The sequence below is a fragment of the Chaetodon trifascialis genome, chromosome 19 (genome assembly GCF_039877785.1).
Source record: "Chaetodon trifascialis isolate fChaTrf1 chromosome 19, fChaTrf1.hap1, whole genome shotgun sequence".
In the NCBI taxonomy this organism is placed as follows: Eukaryota; Metazoa; Chordata; class Actinopteri; order Chaetodontiformes; family Chaetodontidae; genus Chaetodon; species Chaetodon trifascialis.
The window spans coordinates 10,576,931-10,591,000 of NC_092074.1; the positions used below are offsets into that span (position 1 = coordinate 10,576,931).

At 41.3% G+C, this 14,070-nt stretch overlaps 1 protein-coding gene across 1 annotated transcript; it reads left to right on the forward strand.

Moving 5' to 3' along the window:
- Window positions 1-862: 862 nt before the first annotated feature.
- Window positions 863-4,804, forward strand: slc25a47a (solute carrier family 25 member 47a). Its single transcript, XM_070987638.1, has 6 exons — window positions 863-1,024; window positions 1,394-1,437; window positions 1,527-1,598; window positions 1,910-2,089; window positions 2,197-2,461; window positions 2,764-4,804. Exons 1-6 carry the CDS (start codon window positions 988-990, stop codon window positions 3,075-3,077), a joined length of 912 nt encoding a protein of 303 aa, XP_070843739.1. The 5' UTR covers window positions 863-987; the 3' UTR covers window positions 3,078-4,804.
- Window positions 4,805-14,070: the final 9,266 nt, after the last annotated feature.

Here is a 14,070-nt window from a genome sequence, read left to right on the forward strand (position 1 = left end):
AATGCGTCATTAGTGCCGTGTGATGTTTTGCTTTTGCCCGGGTCCAGGCCATTGAAGCCGCCCCCTCAGTCTGACATCAAGCGGGCTGCACATGGAGCCTAGTGTCAGATGATGGAAGGAGTTTCATTGTTAACAAGCTTTGTGTTTGAAAGATTCATTGACACCAATTGTCATTAGTATTAACATAAGATAAGATAAAACTTTATTGATCTCCGACCGGGGACGACATTAAGTCGTTACAGCTAGCAAGTATTAATAAAAGCAAAAACAGTGGCCAGGGTCAAGATAAAAAGTATGCAGTCTATAGAATAAAAAATCAACTGTGAATATGCACATTAAGTACAGATAATAAAAATACTGAATGGCATTAAAATACTACTGCCCATAAAAATACTCTTGCCAATATTCTTATGATAAAAACTACCAATGTCGTGTGTTGTATTCCACTTGAGAAATACTGTTTCATAGAAAGACCACTGAATTTCACGGGTCTATGTATAAGCACAATATGTACAGTTTATAAAAAAAAATACTGTTGCCTATATATGGATAATAAATACAGTGTTATTGCACAGTTTAGAAAAAAAAACATACAACTTAAAAATTGCACAAGATGTAATGGAGTATGGCTAAGCATAGCATGGATAACAGTAGTGCAGAAAAAATTTTCTGATATCATATGACATGTGGGATTAAGTGTAAGGAGTTTCCTTAAAATGTTTGTAAAATGACTTTTTTGTATTTGTAGGGCATACTACAAAATACCTCAAGATTCTTACTTATTTATAAATAGTGATTCCTTCGGCTATCTTCGGGTAAAGTCGGGACATCTGCTCTAAATCGACGCTGTTTGGCTCGCGGTGAGACACGCCTCTGCCGCGTGATGTAACAGCAACACAGTGAAGGTTACGGTTTATGGAGCACATGCGAGAAGAAGAATGGACTCGCATCTGACAGCTGTGTGTCGGTCAGTCACCGTATGACAAGATGCATATCGCTGATTTTGTATCTGGATCAATCGCAGGTAACAGTCTACGCTACTCTGGCTAGTCTGTCATTTAATGTTAGCATGAGTTAGCAACAGTGTTTGCTACATCGCTAGCGACTGTATGTGCTTGGTGCGATAACAGCATGACAGCATAGCAACAGCATATGGAAAGATAAGTTTAGCCCTGATGTTGGTTTGTGAATTTTTGCGTGTCCAGTTTTAATTTCATGTCAATTCAACCAGAGGAATGAAGTGGTAATAAAAGCAGCCACGCTGTAAAGATGTATGTTAGATAAGCTTCCTGTCTGCTGCACATTAATAAAGTTGCAGTTACAGCTCATCACCTTGAACATCGTTGTGTGTCTGTTGTGTCCTTGATGCTCTCTTTTCTCTGCAAAAACACAGGGGCTTGCGGAGTGGCAGTGGGCTACCCTCTGGACACTGTGAAGGTACAGTTAGAGGCATGTGTAACTGAAACATTCAAGGTGACAGTATAACAAATGGACGTCCTGTTCATACACCTTCTGTATCTTTGTAGGTCCGGATCCAAACTCAGAAGCAGTTTACTGGAATATGGCAGTGTGCAGCGGCCACATTTTCAAAAGAAGGGGTAAGAGTAGCTGGTGTGGGCATTGTGATGGCAGGTTTTTTTAGATCACTTATTACAGTCCAAACTGTGGCCTGGTCCTCCACACTTAACCAGGAGCTAGAATAATGTTGGAAATGGAGCCTACATGTGGTAAATGTGTTACATTTGGTCATGCCTGAGGTGTAAACTTTTTTGGATAAAAATTATTCAGGGTTTCTGCACATCATCACTGGATTAGGACTTTGAATGCCACATCAGAATTTAAAGGCAACTTAATTGCTGGATAAAGTGACAGATGTTTATCCTCTGGTTTCTCTCGCTTGTGTCATCAGGTGCATGGCTTCTTCAAAGGCATGTCCTTACCCGTGACCACAATCTCTATGACTTCCTCAGTGGTGTTTGGCACATACAGGAACTGCCTCCAATGTCTGAGCCAGGCCCGAGGCACCGGTGGCGGTCCAAACACCAAGCTAGAAATCTTCCTGTCTGGTATGGCGGGGGGGATAGCTCAGGTAACGGATGCAATTTTACAAACCCTCTGAAAGCTGTTGAGTCATGTGCTTCAATCATGTGCTTCATTTCACCTGCAATTTAGACTGTCCCTGTCTGCCTCCAACAGATATCAGTGATGTCTCCAGGTGACATAGTGAAAGTACGTTTGCAGTGTCAGACAGAGTCCAAGCGAGGAGGCACGAACATGCCCAAACCCAGGTACCATGGCCCTGTTCACTGTCTGCTGAGCATTATCAAAGAGGAGGGGATCAGGGGGCTCTACAGAGGAATGCTCCCGCTCATGCTAAGAGATGGGCCGTCATACGCCATATACTTCTTGACTTACACAACCATCTGCGAGTGGCTGACAGACAGCGACAAGAAAAGACCAGGTGAGTGAAGTCAGCAGCGCATTTTCTTTAAAGAAAAGCCCTCTGTTTGGTGTGTGACTCTTCCTGTATGTGTCAGCAGTGTAAATTGATCTTTGTGCATGTTTTCAGTTGCAACTCATAAGATGTTTTTTTTACTGTTAGATTAAATCAACAACATCACATCTGATGACTGTGTGACGCCATCCCCATTAATTGAATCATTCAAGTTGCACGACCAAGGCCAACAAGCCCTTCATTGGGATTTTACCATTTTAAATGTCAGTCCATCTCTGTAACGTCACTGTCTTTTCTTTCTTCTCCAGATTGGAGCAGCGTGATGCTTGCGGGGGGGATAGCAGGAATGGCAGGCTGGACACTAGGAACACCCATGGATGTGATCAAAGCCCGTCTGCAGATGGACGGGGCCCGGGAGACAAGGCGGTACAAGGGATTCTATCACTGCATCACTGAGACAGTGAGGGTGGAGGGAGCGGGAGTGTTCTTTAGGAGCTTAGGCATTAACTGTTTGCGTGCATTCCCCGTTAACATGGTGGTGTTCGTTACGTACGAGGTCCTCACCGGCTTCCTCCGAGCCAGGCCTGATGGTGTCGACCCGTCTCGTTTAGGATTTGAATAGTCAATGTTCTGTTGGGGTTTGTCTGTCTGTGTTTAATGCTGATGATTGTTTTTACATGCATAATAGCATGGCCGTTTGGCCTGAAAAGGCATTGCAATATTTTGATTGTTTCCATCATCACTTGAACCGTCTGTTACAAGTAGAATATTCACTTACGTAGGGTAATGTATCCTAATATGCTCAGGAGTCTTTTGTCAGTGATTGTTACCAAAGTCAGTGACTGTTACCATGGACTGAACCTGCAGCCCTATGGCCACTAGATGGAGTCCCTGGCCAACATTGTTTTTCTTCTTTGCTGCTCTGTTTTTGACATGAGGAACAGTGTACCAGTGGCAAAGTTACGCCATATTTGACTCCATTCAAGAGCTTTCAGGGCCTTGAATTTAGAATTTATGAATGAGCTGCAGTACGCACAATTTACAGCAACAAGCATGACAGCCATCCATGCCTACGCTGCATGAATGGATATTATAAGCTGCATGGCAACTCATTTCCAGCTGATTAGCAACATGGCACAGATGAACAATCTAGATAAAACGTTTTGGCGTTTATGAACACTGGATTTATGAAAGGGTCATTCAGTAAATAGAACTGGAAACAGTGGGTAATCAGGTTCTGACTAAATGTTTATGTCATGTCAGTGTTAGTGTGGCAGACTACAAAAGCAGCAGCAGCTGTTATGACCAGTGTTGAAATCCTCAAAGCAAGCTGTCTGTAATCAGAACATGTATACACTCATTTTTTATTCCATCCTTCCGCTGAACATTTATAGAATTGTTCTTTCTCGAAATACAAATGCTCACTTTAAGACAACCCTGATTCCAAAAAAGTTGGGACACTGTTTGAAACATAAATAAAAACAGAATACAGACAGTGTCCCTGAGCCCTTGTAATAACATCCTTTATACAATCATGTGCTCACAAAGTGGTGACTCACTCCATTCTCGCTTATGTGCAACTAAGCCTTTCGATAAAGCCCCTTTCATACCCAATCATGATACCATCACCTGTTACCAATGAGCCTGTTTACCTGTGGAATGATCCAAACAGGTGTTTTTGGAGTTGAAGTTACGCAACTTAATATATGTCAAAAAAGATCAGATAAAACTTTATTAATCCCCCGTAGGGGAAATTAGGGTGTTACAGGCAGCAGCAATAGTAGCAGGAATACAAAAGGAGACATAGAAGAGAATAAAAAATACAAAATAAAAAAACAACTTTATATTGTGTGTGTGTGTGTGTGTGTGTGTGTGTGTGTGTGTGTGTGTGTGTGTGTGTGTGTGTGTGTGTGTGTGTGTGTGTGTGTGTGTGTGTGTGGTGTGTGTGTGGTGTGTGTGTGTGTACACACATTCTCTACAAGGGTATTAAAAATACTATTGCTAATGGGAATTGGTTTTTAAAAGTTGCTCATTAATTGAAAATTGTACATGGTAAGATAAGATAATTACGTCCAGCGCTTTGCACTATTGCACAGTAGAAAGGATTAGCAGCTTATCATGCTCTGTTTCATTTATGTTTTACACTGTCCCAACTTCTATGGGATCAGGGTTGTACTGCTCCTGACATGCCGCTAACATTTTAAGGGCAGACGTTTGGTTTCAGAGCAGTAGACGGTCTTTCAATCAGGGAAGAAAAATCATGAATGATATTTCTTGTAATTTGTACAACTATGATGAACATGCTTATTGTGCCTTCCATAATAAAGGTAGTTGTACAAATTTATTAAATCCTGCATTAGTCTCTGTTTTATTACTGCACGAATGACACTAAACCAACACACAGTTTCACTGATGGAAAAATGAGCAGACACTGGAATATTTACTCACCAAAAACAAATTATTGTATCTCCTTTAAGACCTTAACTTTGAGTAATATGAAATTCCAACATTTTTGTATAGTATAAATACACGTGGTTACCGGTAAATTGGAATGAATTCATGAGAAAGCAACTGCCTAGAAGTGGTTTTCTCATCACAGCGCCCTCTCATAAATCCATAGGGGCACAAAACCAAATGAATGTACATACCAATATGAAATGTGTGCTGCTGTATATGGAACGTGATGTTAGTCATAATAATAAAGTGCCAGTTGAGGGTACACGGGACACACGGATATGCACACATACTCATCAGTATTCAAATTAATAAAGTAGCTGCACAGCAGCAGTGAAGTGGCGGAGCTTCACATTTTAAATTTGAATGAACATGAGTGAGAATCTGAATGAAGCATTCAGTTGCATTCAAGAACTCTTCTCAGTTGCTATGTAGTAAAAAAATGTATGTGGCGGTCTAGTTTCAGGAATGTCAGAGTTTTAGCTGCAAATTGAATCATGACTTGTACTTCCATGTTAGAATAATCACACATCAATACATATAAACAACATCAACACTTTGACACATAAAAATCAGCTTCCTCTCAACAAGTTCCCGAACACCCTGTTTCAGGTAAAACAGGCACTGTTGTGTCCTGTATGATTGTTCTGTGAGGTTGTACCACCATCTAGTGTATGAGTATGACGCCACCTTGGTAAAGTCATCCACAACTCAAAATATGGGAAATTCTATCTTTATATTTACTTTGGTTATTGCTGCAAAATGCAAACCTTACTCTCTTTTTGTAATTTGTTTACTTGAAAATATGATCCGCATCCTCTGTAACCCATAACTAGGAAATCTATGCAGTTGAAGTGAAATCCATTGGAATGAATGTATGTGATGTAATTATGTTGCTTTGAGGAACCTTAGTCAAAGATGTAGAACGTAGGACAGATTTTAAATTAAAATGTGTGAAAATGTGAATATTATCTCAGCCATTGAAATGGACAGTATAACCTTTGACACCTCACCAGATACCTTCATTCCTGTAATGTATTAGAGGTGAGTTGTTCATCAACAGACTGTTTAATCTTTGTGAGTTTGAAAAGATGCTTGTATTACAGTAATGAATGGACTGCATCTGCCATCTAAGATTATAGTGGACCCTGTTGCATCTTCGAGCCTGGACAAATTGGATCCCCAGCGTATTAAATAGAAGCAGAAATTAACCCAAACCTAACCCTAACTACACTCGCCCTCCCCAACAGATTTCCAACAAGAAACTCCTGGTGAAACGCTGATTGCTGTAACTGATTTGACACTTTCAGTGCAGCCTCTCATCACATGACGCCAGCTAAAGATTGGTTCATTACCTGCCCAGCAAATGAATGTAGATGTTAAGTTGTGGTTGAGTTTAAGTTGAAACTGATGTGTGGAGAAGAGTCATCGCCTGGCCAAAACTCCTGCCTTTGGGTTACATGAAAAAGCTTCTTGAATGCAGCAGCCACATCTTCTATCCCCCTTCCAAATTCTAAGTAAGAAGGACAAACAAATCTATTGTTTAATGAAATAATTAACTGAATCAGATTATCCCACAAGCAATATCAAGTGGAATCCAGGAAACATTTTAAGAGCTGATTGAGTGAACCGCCACCGCTCTGACTGGCCCACAGACTAACTCTCTCTCTGGCTTGTTGTGTGAATGGACAATTATGAGCTCCACGTGAGATATGTGTGAGATTAATGTTTTCATCTGTTCTACATGTGTAATTGGCTCATGTTTATCCCACCACGGGTGCAATAAAGACCTATTATAAAGAACTCAACTGTAATGATTTAATTGTTTTAGGAATAACAGATTTGCTCAGTGGATGAAGTGGGGTCATGCTGGGTGAGACCCCAGGAGAGCTGCTTTCACTCAGTTCTGTGGCAGACCTTTGGATTACAAGCTGTAAACAAGAACAAACTCTATGCATAATGAGTGTCCGTTTTGCATATTTACAGCTTGTTGCTGTGCATTTGCAAATCCACTTTTACAGATCCACAACTTAGTCAGAGGCAACTTTTTAAACTATCTGCAAAACAGTCTTTTTCAAACTTGATATTTGTTGGTGTTAATTAGTCTATAGTGACCTAATAGAGCAAGTATAAGAAGTTCTGTGTAGTTCATGGCCTTTGACAAGGGTCAATGGTTTGGACGTGCATAAAAGGGTGCAAGATTTGCTGAATCTGTTGGCCTTTATTTCAGTTCCAAACCAGTGCCGAGCTTCATAAACCAGGCTTTTCCACAATGGAATACTTGCTGAAATTCTATGAATTGCAGTCTGTACTGTGAAACGAAAAAAAACCCCTCAATGTTGCCTTTGTTAGCTGTTTTTAATTAAACCCTGCATGTCTTTTGCCCTTATGCAACACCGGCCCACAATTATGCAAGCATCTAAAGATCTCATTGAATTAAGTCACAGGCTGGTTGGTTGCTCGTGGAATTACTAGCTTCCAGTGAGTGACACCTTTTTCACAGTTATTTCCATTTAATTTCCAACATGTTTGCAGTGCTGCTTCAGTGTTGCGAAATTTGCTCACAACATGTTCCTGGGAACTGCTACACATGAGACATGGCCTGTTAGTAGTATTTGGCACTGATCAGAAAAGATGTTTGTGACCTGGATTTTCCATTTTTGGATGATTTTCAGACAATTTAAATAGCAAGATAGTATCACTTCTTATACAAAGCAGATCATGCAACAGATTAGTATCCCAGTCGTGCATATTGTGTTGGTGGCATTTTAATAAGCAAATCGGTGGGATGAGTTCTAGCACATGACTCACATCAGAAGAGCCTTTCATGTCTTTCAGCTGTATTGCAATATATGTTTCTGTGTTGCTCTATGTCATATATCCAGGGATCATCCAGGGTTTCCCTCATCACAAGGCCCCAGTTATTAGGAGGCACGTGCTGTGGACAGGTTGATTAGAATTCATTCAAAATGATTGTTTCAAATTAAAATCTTAGGGACTTTCGATGGCTGTCCAAAGCAGTGCTGAAGCACAGGATAAATCAACCATCAGGGTTTGCGTGGGTGACTCATTAAATGATGGGTGTTCGGATGATGTTTGAAAAGCTTCATTTTGTTGTCAGAATTGGTCCTCAGTAACTACCACTTGGGCCCCCTTTCACCAATTGCTGTTTGGGCTATTTTGGGAGCTCTGCGCTCCCCTGTTAGTGACGTGTGCTGCTGGGTAAATTTGCAGCTCCGGCGGCCTGGGCCTGCAACCTCAGATGGCATCAATCGGGAGAACATAGAGAGGTGGGAGGGACGAGAAGGAAGGGCAGCAGCGGAGATGCTAGAGGCAGAGGAACAGAGGGGGAGGAACTGGACAAAAAACAGTAAAAATACAACTATAGCAAGATGACACAAGGACATGAATGAGCTTTGAATGAGAAGAGATATTCAAAATGCCAAAAATAGAAACCATATCACAACAATCTAATGTAATAGAGAGGAAAACAAACATCTACCATGTGAATCTGAAGTGGAAAATCTGCTTGCATCAGATGAGAGAGATGAAAGATGCACTCATGAGAAAAAAAATGAACTCTTATTCTGACTGATGACTAACAAGTGTAGGGAAGAGTGATGATGATGGAGGTGGATGAGTGGGGGCGCTATTGTACTTCATACTTAACTGGACCTAACTGTGGTAAAGGGAAGGAGGAGAGAACATACTGAATAAATCTTTTTGATGCTCAATGCAAATCCTGCCTCAAATGATGTGCTTGGTAATGTCTTTGTGTTGCACCTCTTGCATATTAAACCGCTTGATGACGAGCAAAAGTGCTTTTAAATGGATATTTTTCAGGATTAGATTGGAAAAAAACCACAAATAATTCATCATTGTTCACCACTGATGCCTAAATAATTCCCTTTTTTGATTTATACCATCGCATTTGTTAAGTTTATTTATCTGGGAAATCTATTTGAGACCATCATTAGCCATCACACAGACTCAGGAACACACTGATTAATGCAATCAGCAGTTCAATCTTTCTTCATTGGAATGAGTTTCAAGATCCAGCAGCCTGTTGCAAACTACTGGAAACCGGTTGAGTGTTGGTATGGTGTGATCTGATTGGATTGCTAATGTTGCATAACTGCAAAGCATCATCCACACTGTGTAGGATGTCAAAAGTTGGAAAGTTAATGGTGTATTTTCTCCCAAACCAATTTCAGAGTAGTTTTTAAGAGTGCAAAACATTCACATTATCTTTCCAACCTTTGGCCAGATGTGATAATCGCACACCACGATAAATCGTACCACCCAGGCTGTCAGTGAAAACTGGATTTCATTTGACTGAGCCGCAGCAGTAACAGTCCTGTGGAACTAATAGTGCAGTACTTATGGCAAGGTCTAAACCCGACTGCTGTCACCACATAACACACCTCCAGAGATGACGGCCTTTAACACATAACACTGATTCTAGGAAGTCAGAGCAGTCATTTAGGTCTGCGGTGTCATGTACCTGAGCAGATGTCCAGATGGAGGAATTTCTTATTAAATTGTGTGAAAGTGATATGATGGAACACATTGTTTATGTTTTTTTTCTGAGCATTTAGTAAATGAAAGCGAATATTTGGTATTGTGGTTAAAACTAGGAAGTCAAAGTTTTGTCGGCTTCGCCTCTGTGTGCAGTTGGTCCACATTCATAAGTACTGTAATCAATGTTATGAGTGTGGCCTTTCACTTTCCTTGTTTCACTCAAACTGCTGGGCGGTTGAAAACAGGATGAAAGCAGTCGAAGCAGAGAGTGTTTTGTTTCTCAGAATAAGATCCATTAAACAGGATTCTTCATTTCATCGGTCTGCTTGGTTTGGATATAAGCTGAGACAGATTTAATTCAAAACAGAGGTCTTTTAGCCCGTCTGACTTGCTGGAAAACCAGTTGAGGTCACCCATAATAAGCAGCTCAGAGGATCTATAAGTTGACCATAAATTCCTAATCTTCTCCAGAGCTTCACTAATTGCAGAGGTGGGGCGGTAAACACCCATAACAGTGTTGCAAGCATTCCCTCAACCACAAATGTCCCCAGTAACCCATTCAAGTCTCAGGCACAGAAGCAGAGTTCAGCCGACATAAGGTAAAATTTTCATCAATCAATATAGCACCTCGTTTGTCTAGACATAGCAACAATTATGTCTTCACTTGAAATACTGGCACTGAGCCTGGTTTCTGTCAGGATTCAAATATCCATGTGTAGTTTCACTCAATGACACATACAAATTCCAGCTTTGGATGCTTATGTTTCTCATGTTTAGAGCAAAGGCCGAGCTAATGCCATATCTTTAGGTTCAGTTAGACTGAAAATTGAAAGAATTTCCATTGCCTTAAAGCACAAGAAGGGACATGCTGAGCTGAAATTATATTCACTCCCGAGCCTAAAGGGATCAGTATTGATTTGATCGCTTTCTGATTTCATCCAAGCATTTTTGTACCTTTCTGATACCAACAATCCCACATTGAAACCCACTTCGGGAAGGTTGGCCAGGTGTGCAGATGAGAAAGTAAGGCAGGAATTGAACTTCTGTCAAACTCTTTTTCATCCTGCACAGAGTCTCACTCCTCACTATGACTGCAGGCTTTTTGCCTCCCCTTTGACTGTGGGCTAGGAACAGCTATGAACACTCGTGCTTTCAGACATTGTATGAACCAGTTTGTTTGAAGAAGACCTCGAGAATCACCTCCCTTACTCTACAAATAAGCACATATCACTACATTTTCTGGGAAAAGATTGCCACTACACATATCACTTCAAAGAAAGCTTGTTGCACAAGTCAGTGAACAGTAAGAATGGTATGTAGTCATTTGAGTGGAGCTGATTTCCCTCAACTGTCACTTAGAAGCAGTTTCAAGTTTCATGTTAGTCAAGTCAGTCGCTGTCATATACATCTACACAGCCAAGTTTTTGAGAAAATGCAGACCCACAGCACTTTAGTTTAGTTTTGGCTTTTTATGTCTCCATAACAGAGATATTTTTAGTTTTGAGATTGTTGTAGCCGAATGTCATTTGATCCGGTAGACAAGCTAACAGATGGCACACAGGCAGCCAAAAAGTGTGACGGGGAAGCAGGGAAGAAGACCCCGCGGCCCTGGCTGGAGGCAGCTTTTTAGAATGAAAAGGCTGCCAAACAGGACCCAGGTTGATCAGGCTTTAGTTAAAGGGGAGAAATAAGGTAACTGCTGATGGAGACTGCACGCAAAATCTGCAAACTAAAATATGCATTAGACAAGGCAGAGGGATGTATGACAAAAGACAAGTCACACATGCATTAAGCCTCAAAATGATTCAAAGGTTCAAAATTATTACCATTCAGCTAAAATAATAAGATAAGCTAAAATAATGCAGTGTGTTAATCAGAGTTAATGAGGTCAGTGAACACCTGGAAGAAAGAAGCGAGAGAGTTCACTAGTAAAGCCTCTTAAGCCATGTTTCCACTGCGTGGTACGTCTCAACTCGGCTCGATTCGTATTTGGTACCACATACGTTCCTCAGTTTCATTTTCCAATGCAGCTGGTGCCCCCTCAATGTAGGTGGGATTCTTAGCTGACTGTCATGGCGACGCCACATCAAACTGCCATGACATCATCTTCAATGCAACACAAATACACAGAAACAATGGAGGATCTCAACCAAGGTGATACCAGAAACTATACCAGGTACTAACTACAACTTTTGACAGTGGAAAACCCCAAAAAACAGCGAGTATAGTGAAGTTGAGCCAAGCCAAGACATACCATGTAGTGAACACCCTGCATTACGAGTGGAGAACATTGTTTTTTTCAACTCTCATGCATTGGTATCTGAGCCAGACCCCCCATAACAGCATGCAGTGAGTGAGGGAATCCACACGAACCCTAACCTCAAATATTGATGAGTAATATTAGGAAGTGCCTTAACACTCAAGTAGCTGCTACGCAGCACTATTAAATACCAGTCCATGTTTAAAAGAGCAGTAACAGGCCTCAGGAAATGCTTGAGAAAGTGAACTGAATTAAACAAAGCAAGGGTCCGCAGACTGCACGAAGAAACACAGAGCAAGTAAGTGCGAAAGAAGAACGCTTTGTGAGAAAAGATAATGAGCAGGCATGGAGAGAACAGACACAGCAGGAACAGAAAAACGCAGCAGCAAGCAAAGGACAAGCATGACTGGGAGAGAGGGGAAAATAAAGATGAGGAAAAGCAGAAGAAAAACAGAAAGAAATGATATAAGAATAGGAGAGAGGTGAGCGGAGGGAGCTGTCACGCAGCGCTGGGAGCGAGCCTTTCAGTAGCCTTGATGTTGGCATCTCTGATCGCCTACTCACTCTGACAGCCTGGTGCAATGGTGGAGGGTTCAGACCAGGTCAGTCGCACACAAACACGCAGGAGATTCTTGACTTTGACAACATTTTGGCAGAAGAGACCAAGGGGAAGGAAACCCAAAATATTCAAACTGAGCCAGATATTTTCTGCAAATAAATTACACGTTAGGACGTTCTTTGCAACACAACAATTTGAATTTTGCTCAAACTTTACAAGATGATGAAATCATTACATCTTCTCTGCAGTGAAAACTCAGTGACATCAGACTCTAGATCTACATCGCAAACCAAACAAAGTTGCAGAACAACAGAAATGATGCATAACTGGCAACATAAAAATAAGAATAAGGAGGTTTTGTTTTCTTTTTTCCACCATCTTCTAGCTAATTAATGGAAGTGAAAGATCATTAGCGTCATTGGTGTACAGCTCAGAGAGGAAACAACTGGGATAAGGGTATGAGTGAGCAATTTTGTCAGGGGGGTGTTACTCATTATCCGTCTGATAAGGAAAAATGAAAATCAAAACACGAGTATTTCCTGTTGTGAAGCAAGGAAGTTGAATTGCTTCCCTTGAGATGTTGTTCACATATTTATAGGTATACTCTGCAGCTATTATTGGTTAAAAGCATTCAAGCTTAGCCTCTCTCCTGTGGCTCAGCACCATCAGAAGTGCGCACCCCCCGTCCTTGACCTCTCAGAGAACACGCAGCCCAGTGTAACACCTGCAGCATCACATGATACCTACATGAGGCTGCAACTCAGAGCAATGTACCCAACTACCAGCAGAAAAATGAGTTTGCTGCAGCAGAGCTCAGCCAATCGCTGTTTCTTCATCTTGGACCAGGTAATTCTTCTTTAAACCACAATTGTGTCCTTCGTTTTAACCTTAACTAACTGACATTTTAAAACACGTACCACAATCTAAAACAGTGTGTACATGTGTGCATAATGATGCGCCGAGTCCATATTCTGGACCAAAACTACTCCCAAGAACATTTTTGAAAACTGTCAACCACGTTAATGTGAGCATTGAGTGGGTGGAATCATTTGCAGGTGATTTAATTGTTTGATTAAGAGTGGGTGTGGCTTGAAGTGAGCTGTACTTTATGTTCAGTTGTCAGCTTTTTGCTGCAGGAAAAACAGTCTAAAAGACAGAGCTAACACACACTGAAAAGATAAACATGATAAAATGCCTTACAGAAGTGTATGAGAAATCAAACAGCCAACATCAATGACAGTCAACGGGGTTGCAAAAAACGAACGCAGAACTGCAAGTTAACTTCACGAGAGCTATGAAGAATCACACACAAAGCCTCCTGGAACTGTTTACCCTCTTGTGCTACCATTTTCATGATCAGCAACCTTCTTGAGGTCTGCAGAAGCACACAGTACAAAGTGTTCAGAAGGGTGGCCAAGGTAAGGACTGCGACGTCTCAAGCCTCCCTGAATAAGAGACACAAGCTAAGGTGTTAAGAACAGCTCAACAAATACTTGCAGACTGACTTTTCAAAAGTTTTCTTGTACCAACAAGATGAGGGTGTAACTCTTGGCCAGATTGGTGGGTTGGTGGCTGGACCAATCAGGGACATAGGCCACCAATTTGACTTTGTCTGGAATAATGGTTAAACCGGCTGGACCTTTTTGATCTACAGATGGCCTGAAAATGGACTTAAATTACTGCCAGCAAAGGCTTTCAAGATGGCCGAATGATGACTTGGCCCCCTTGTTCTCCTGTCTGAAACCCCATTGAAAACCTGTGGGCCCTCTTCAAGTGTGAGATCTGCTGTCAGGGAAAGTGAGTTCATATCTTTGAGCAGCA

Excerpts from the sequence above, each read along its gene's own strand:
- slc25a47a (XM_070987638.1), top strand. The coding sequence starts at position 988 with ATGCATATCGCTGATTTTGTATCTGGATCAATCGCAG. Across the intron at positions 1,025-1,393 it reads TGTATCTGGATCAATCGCAG|GGGCTTGCGGAGTGGCAGTG; the intron begins GTAACAGTCTAC and ends GCAAAAACACAG. Across the intron at positions 2,462-2,763 it reads CAGCGACAAGAAAAGACCAG|ATTGGAGCAGCGTGATGCTT; the intron begins GTGAGTGAAGTC and ends TTTCTTCTCCAG.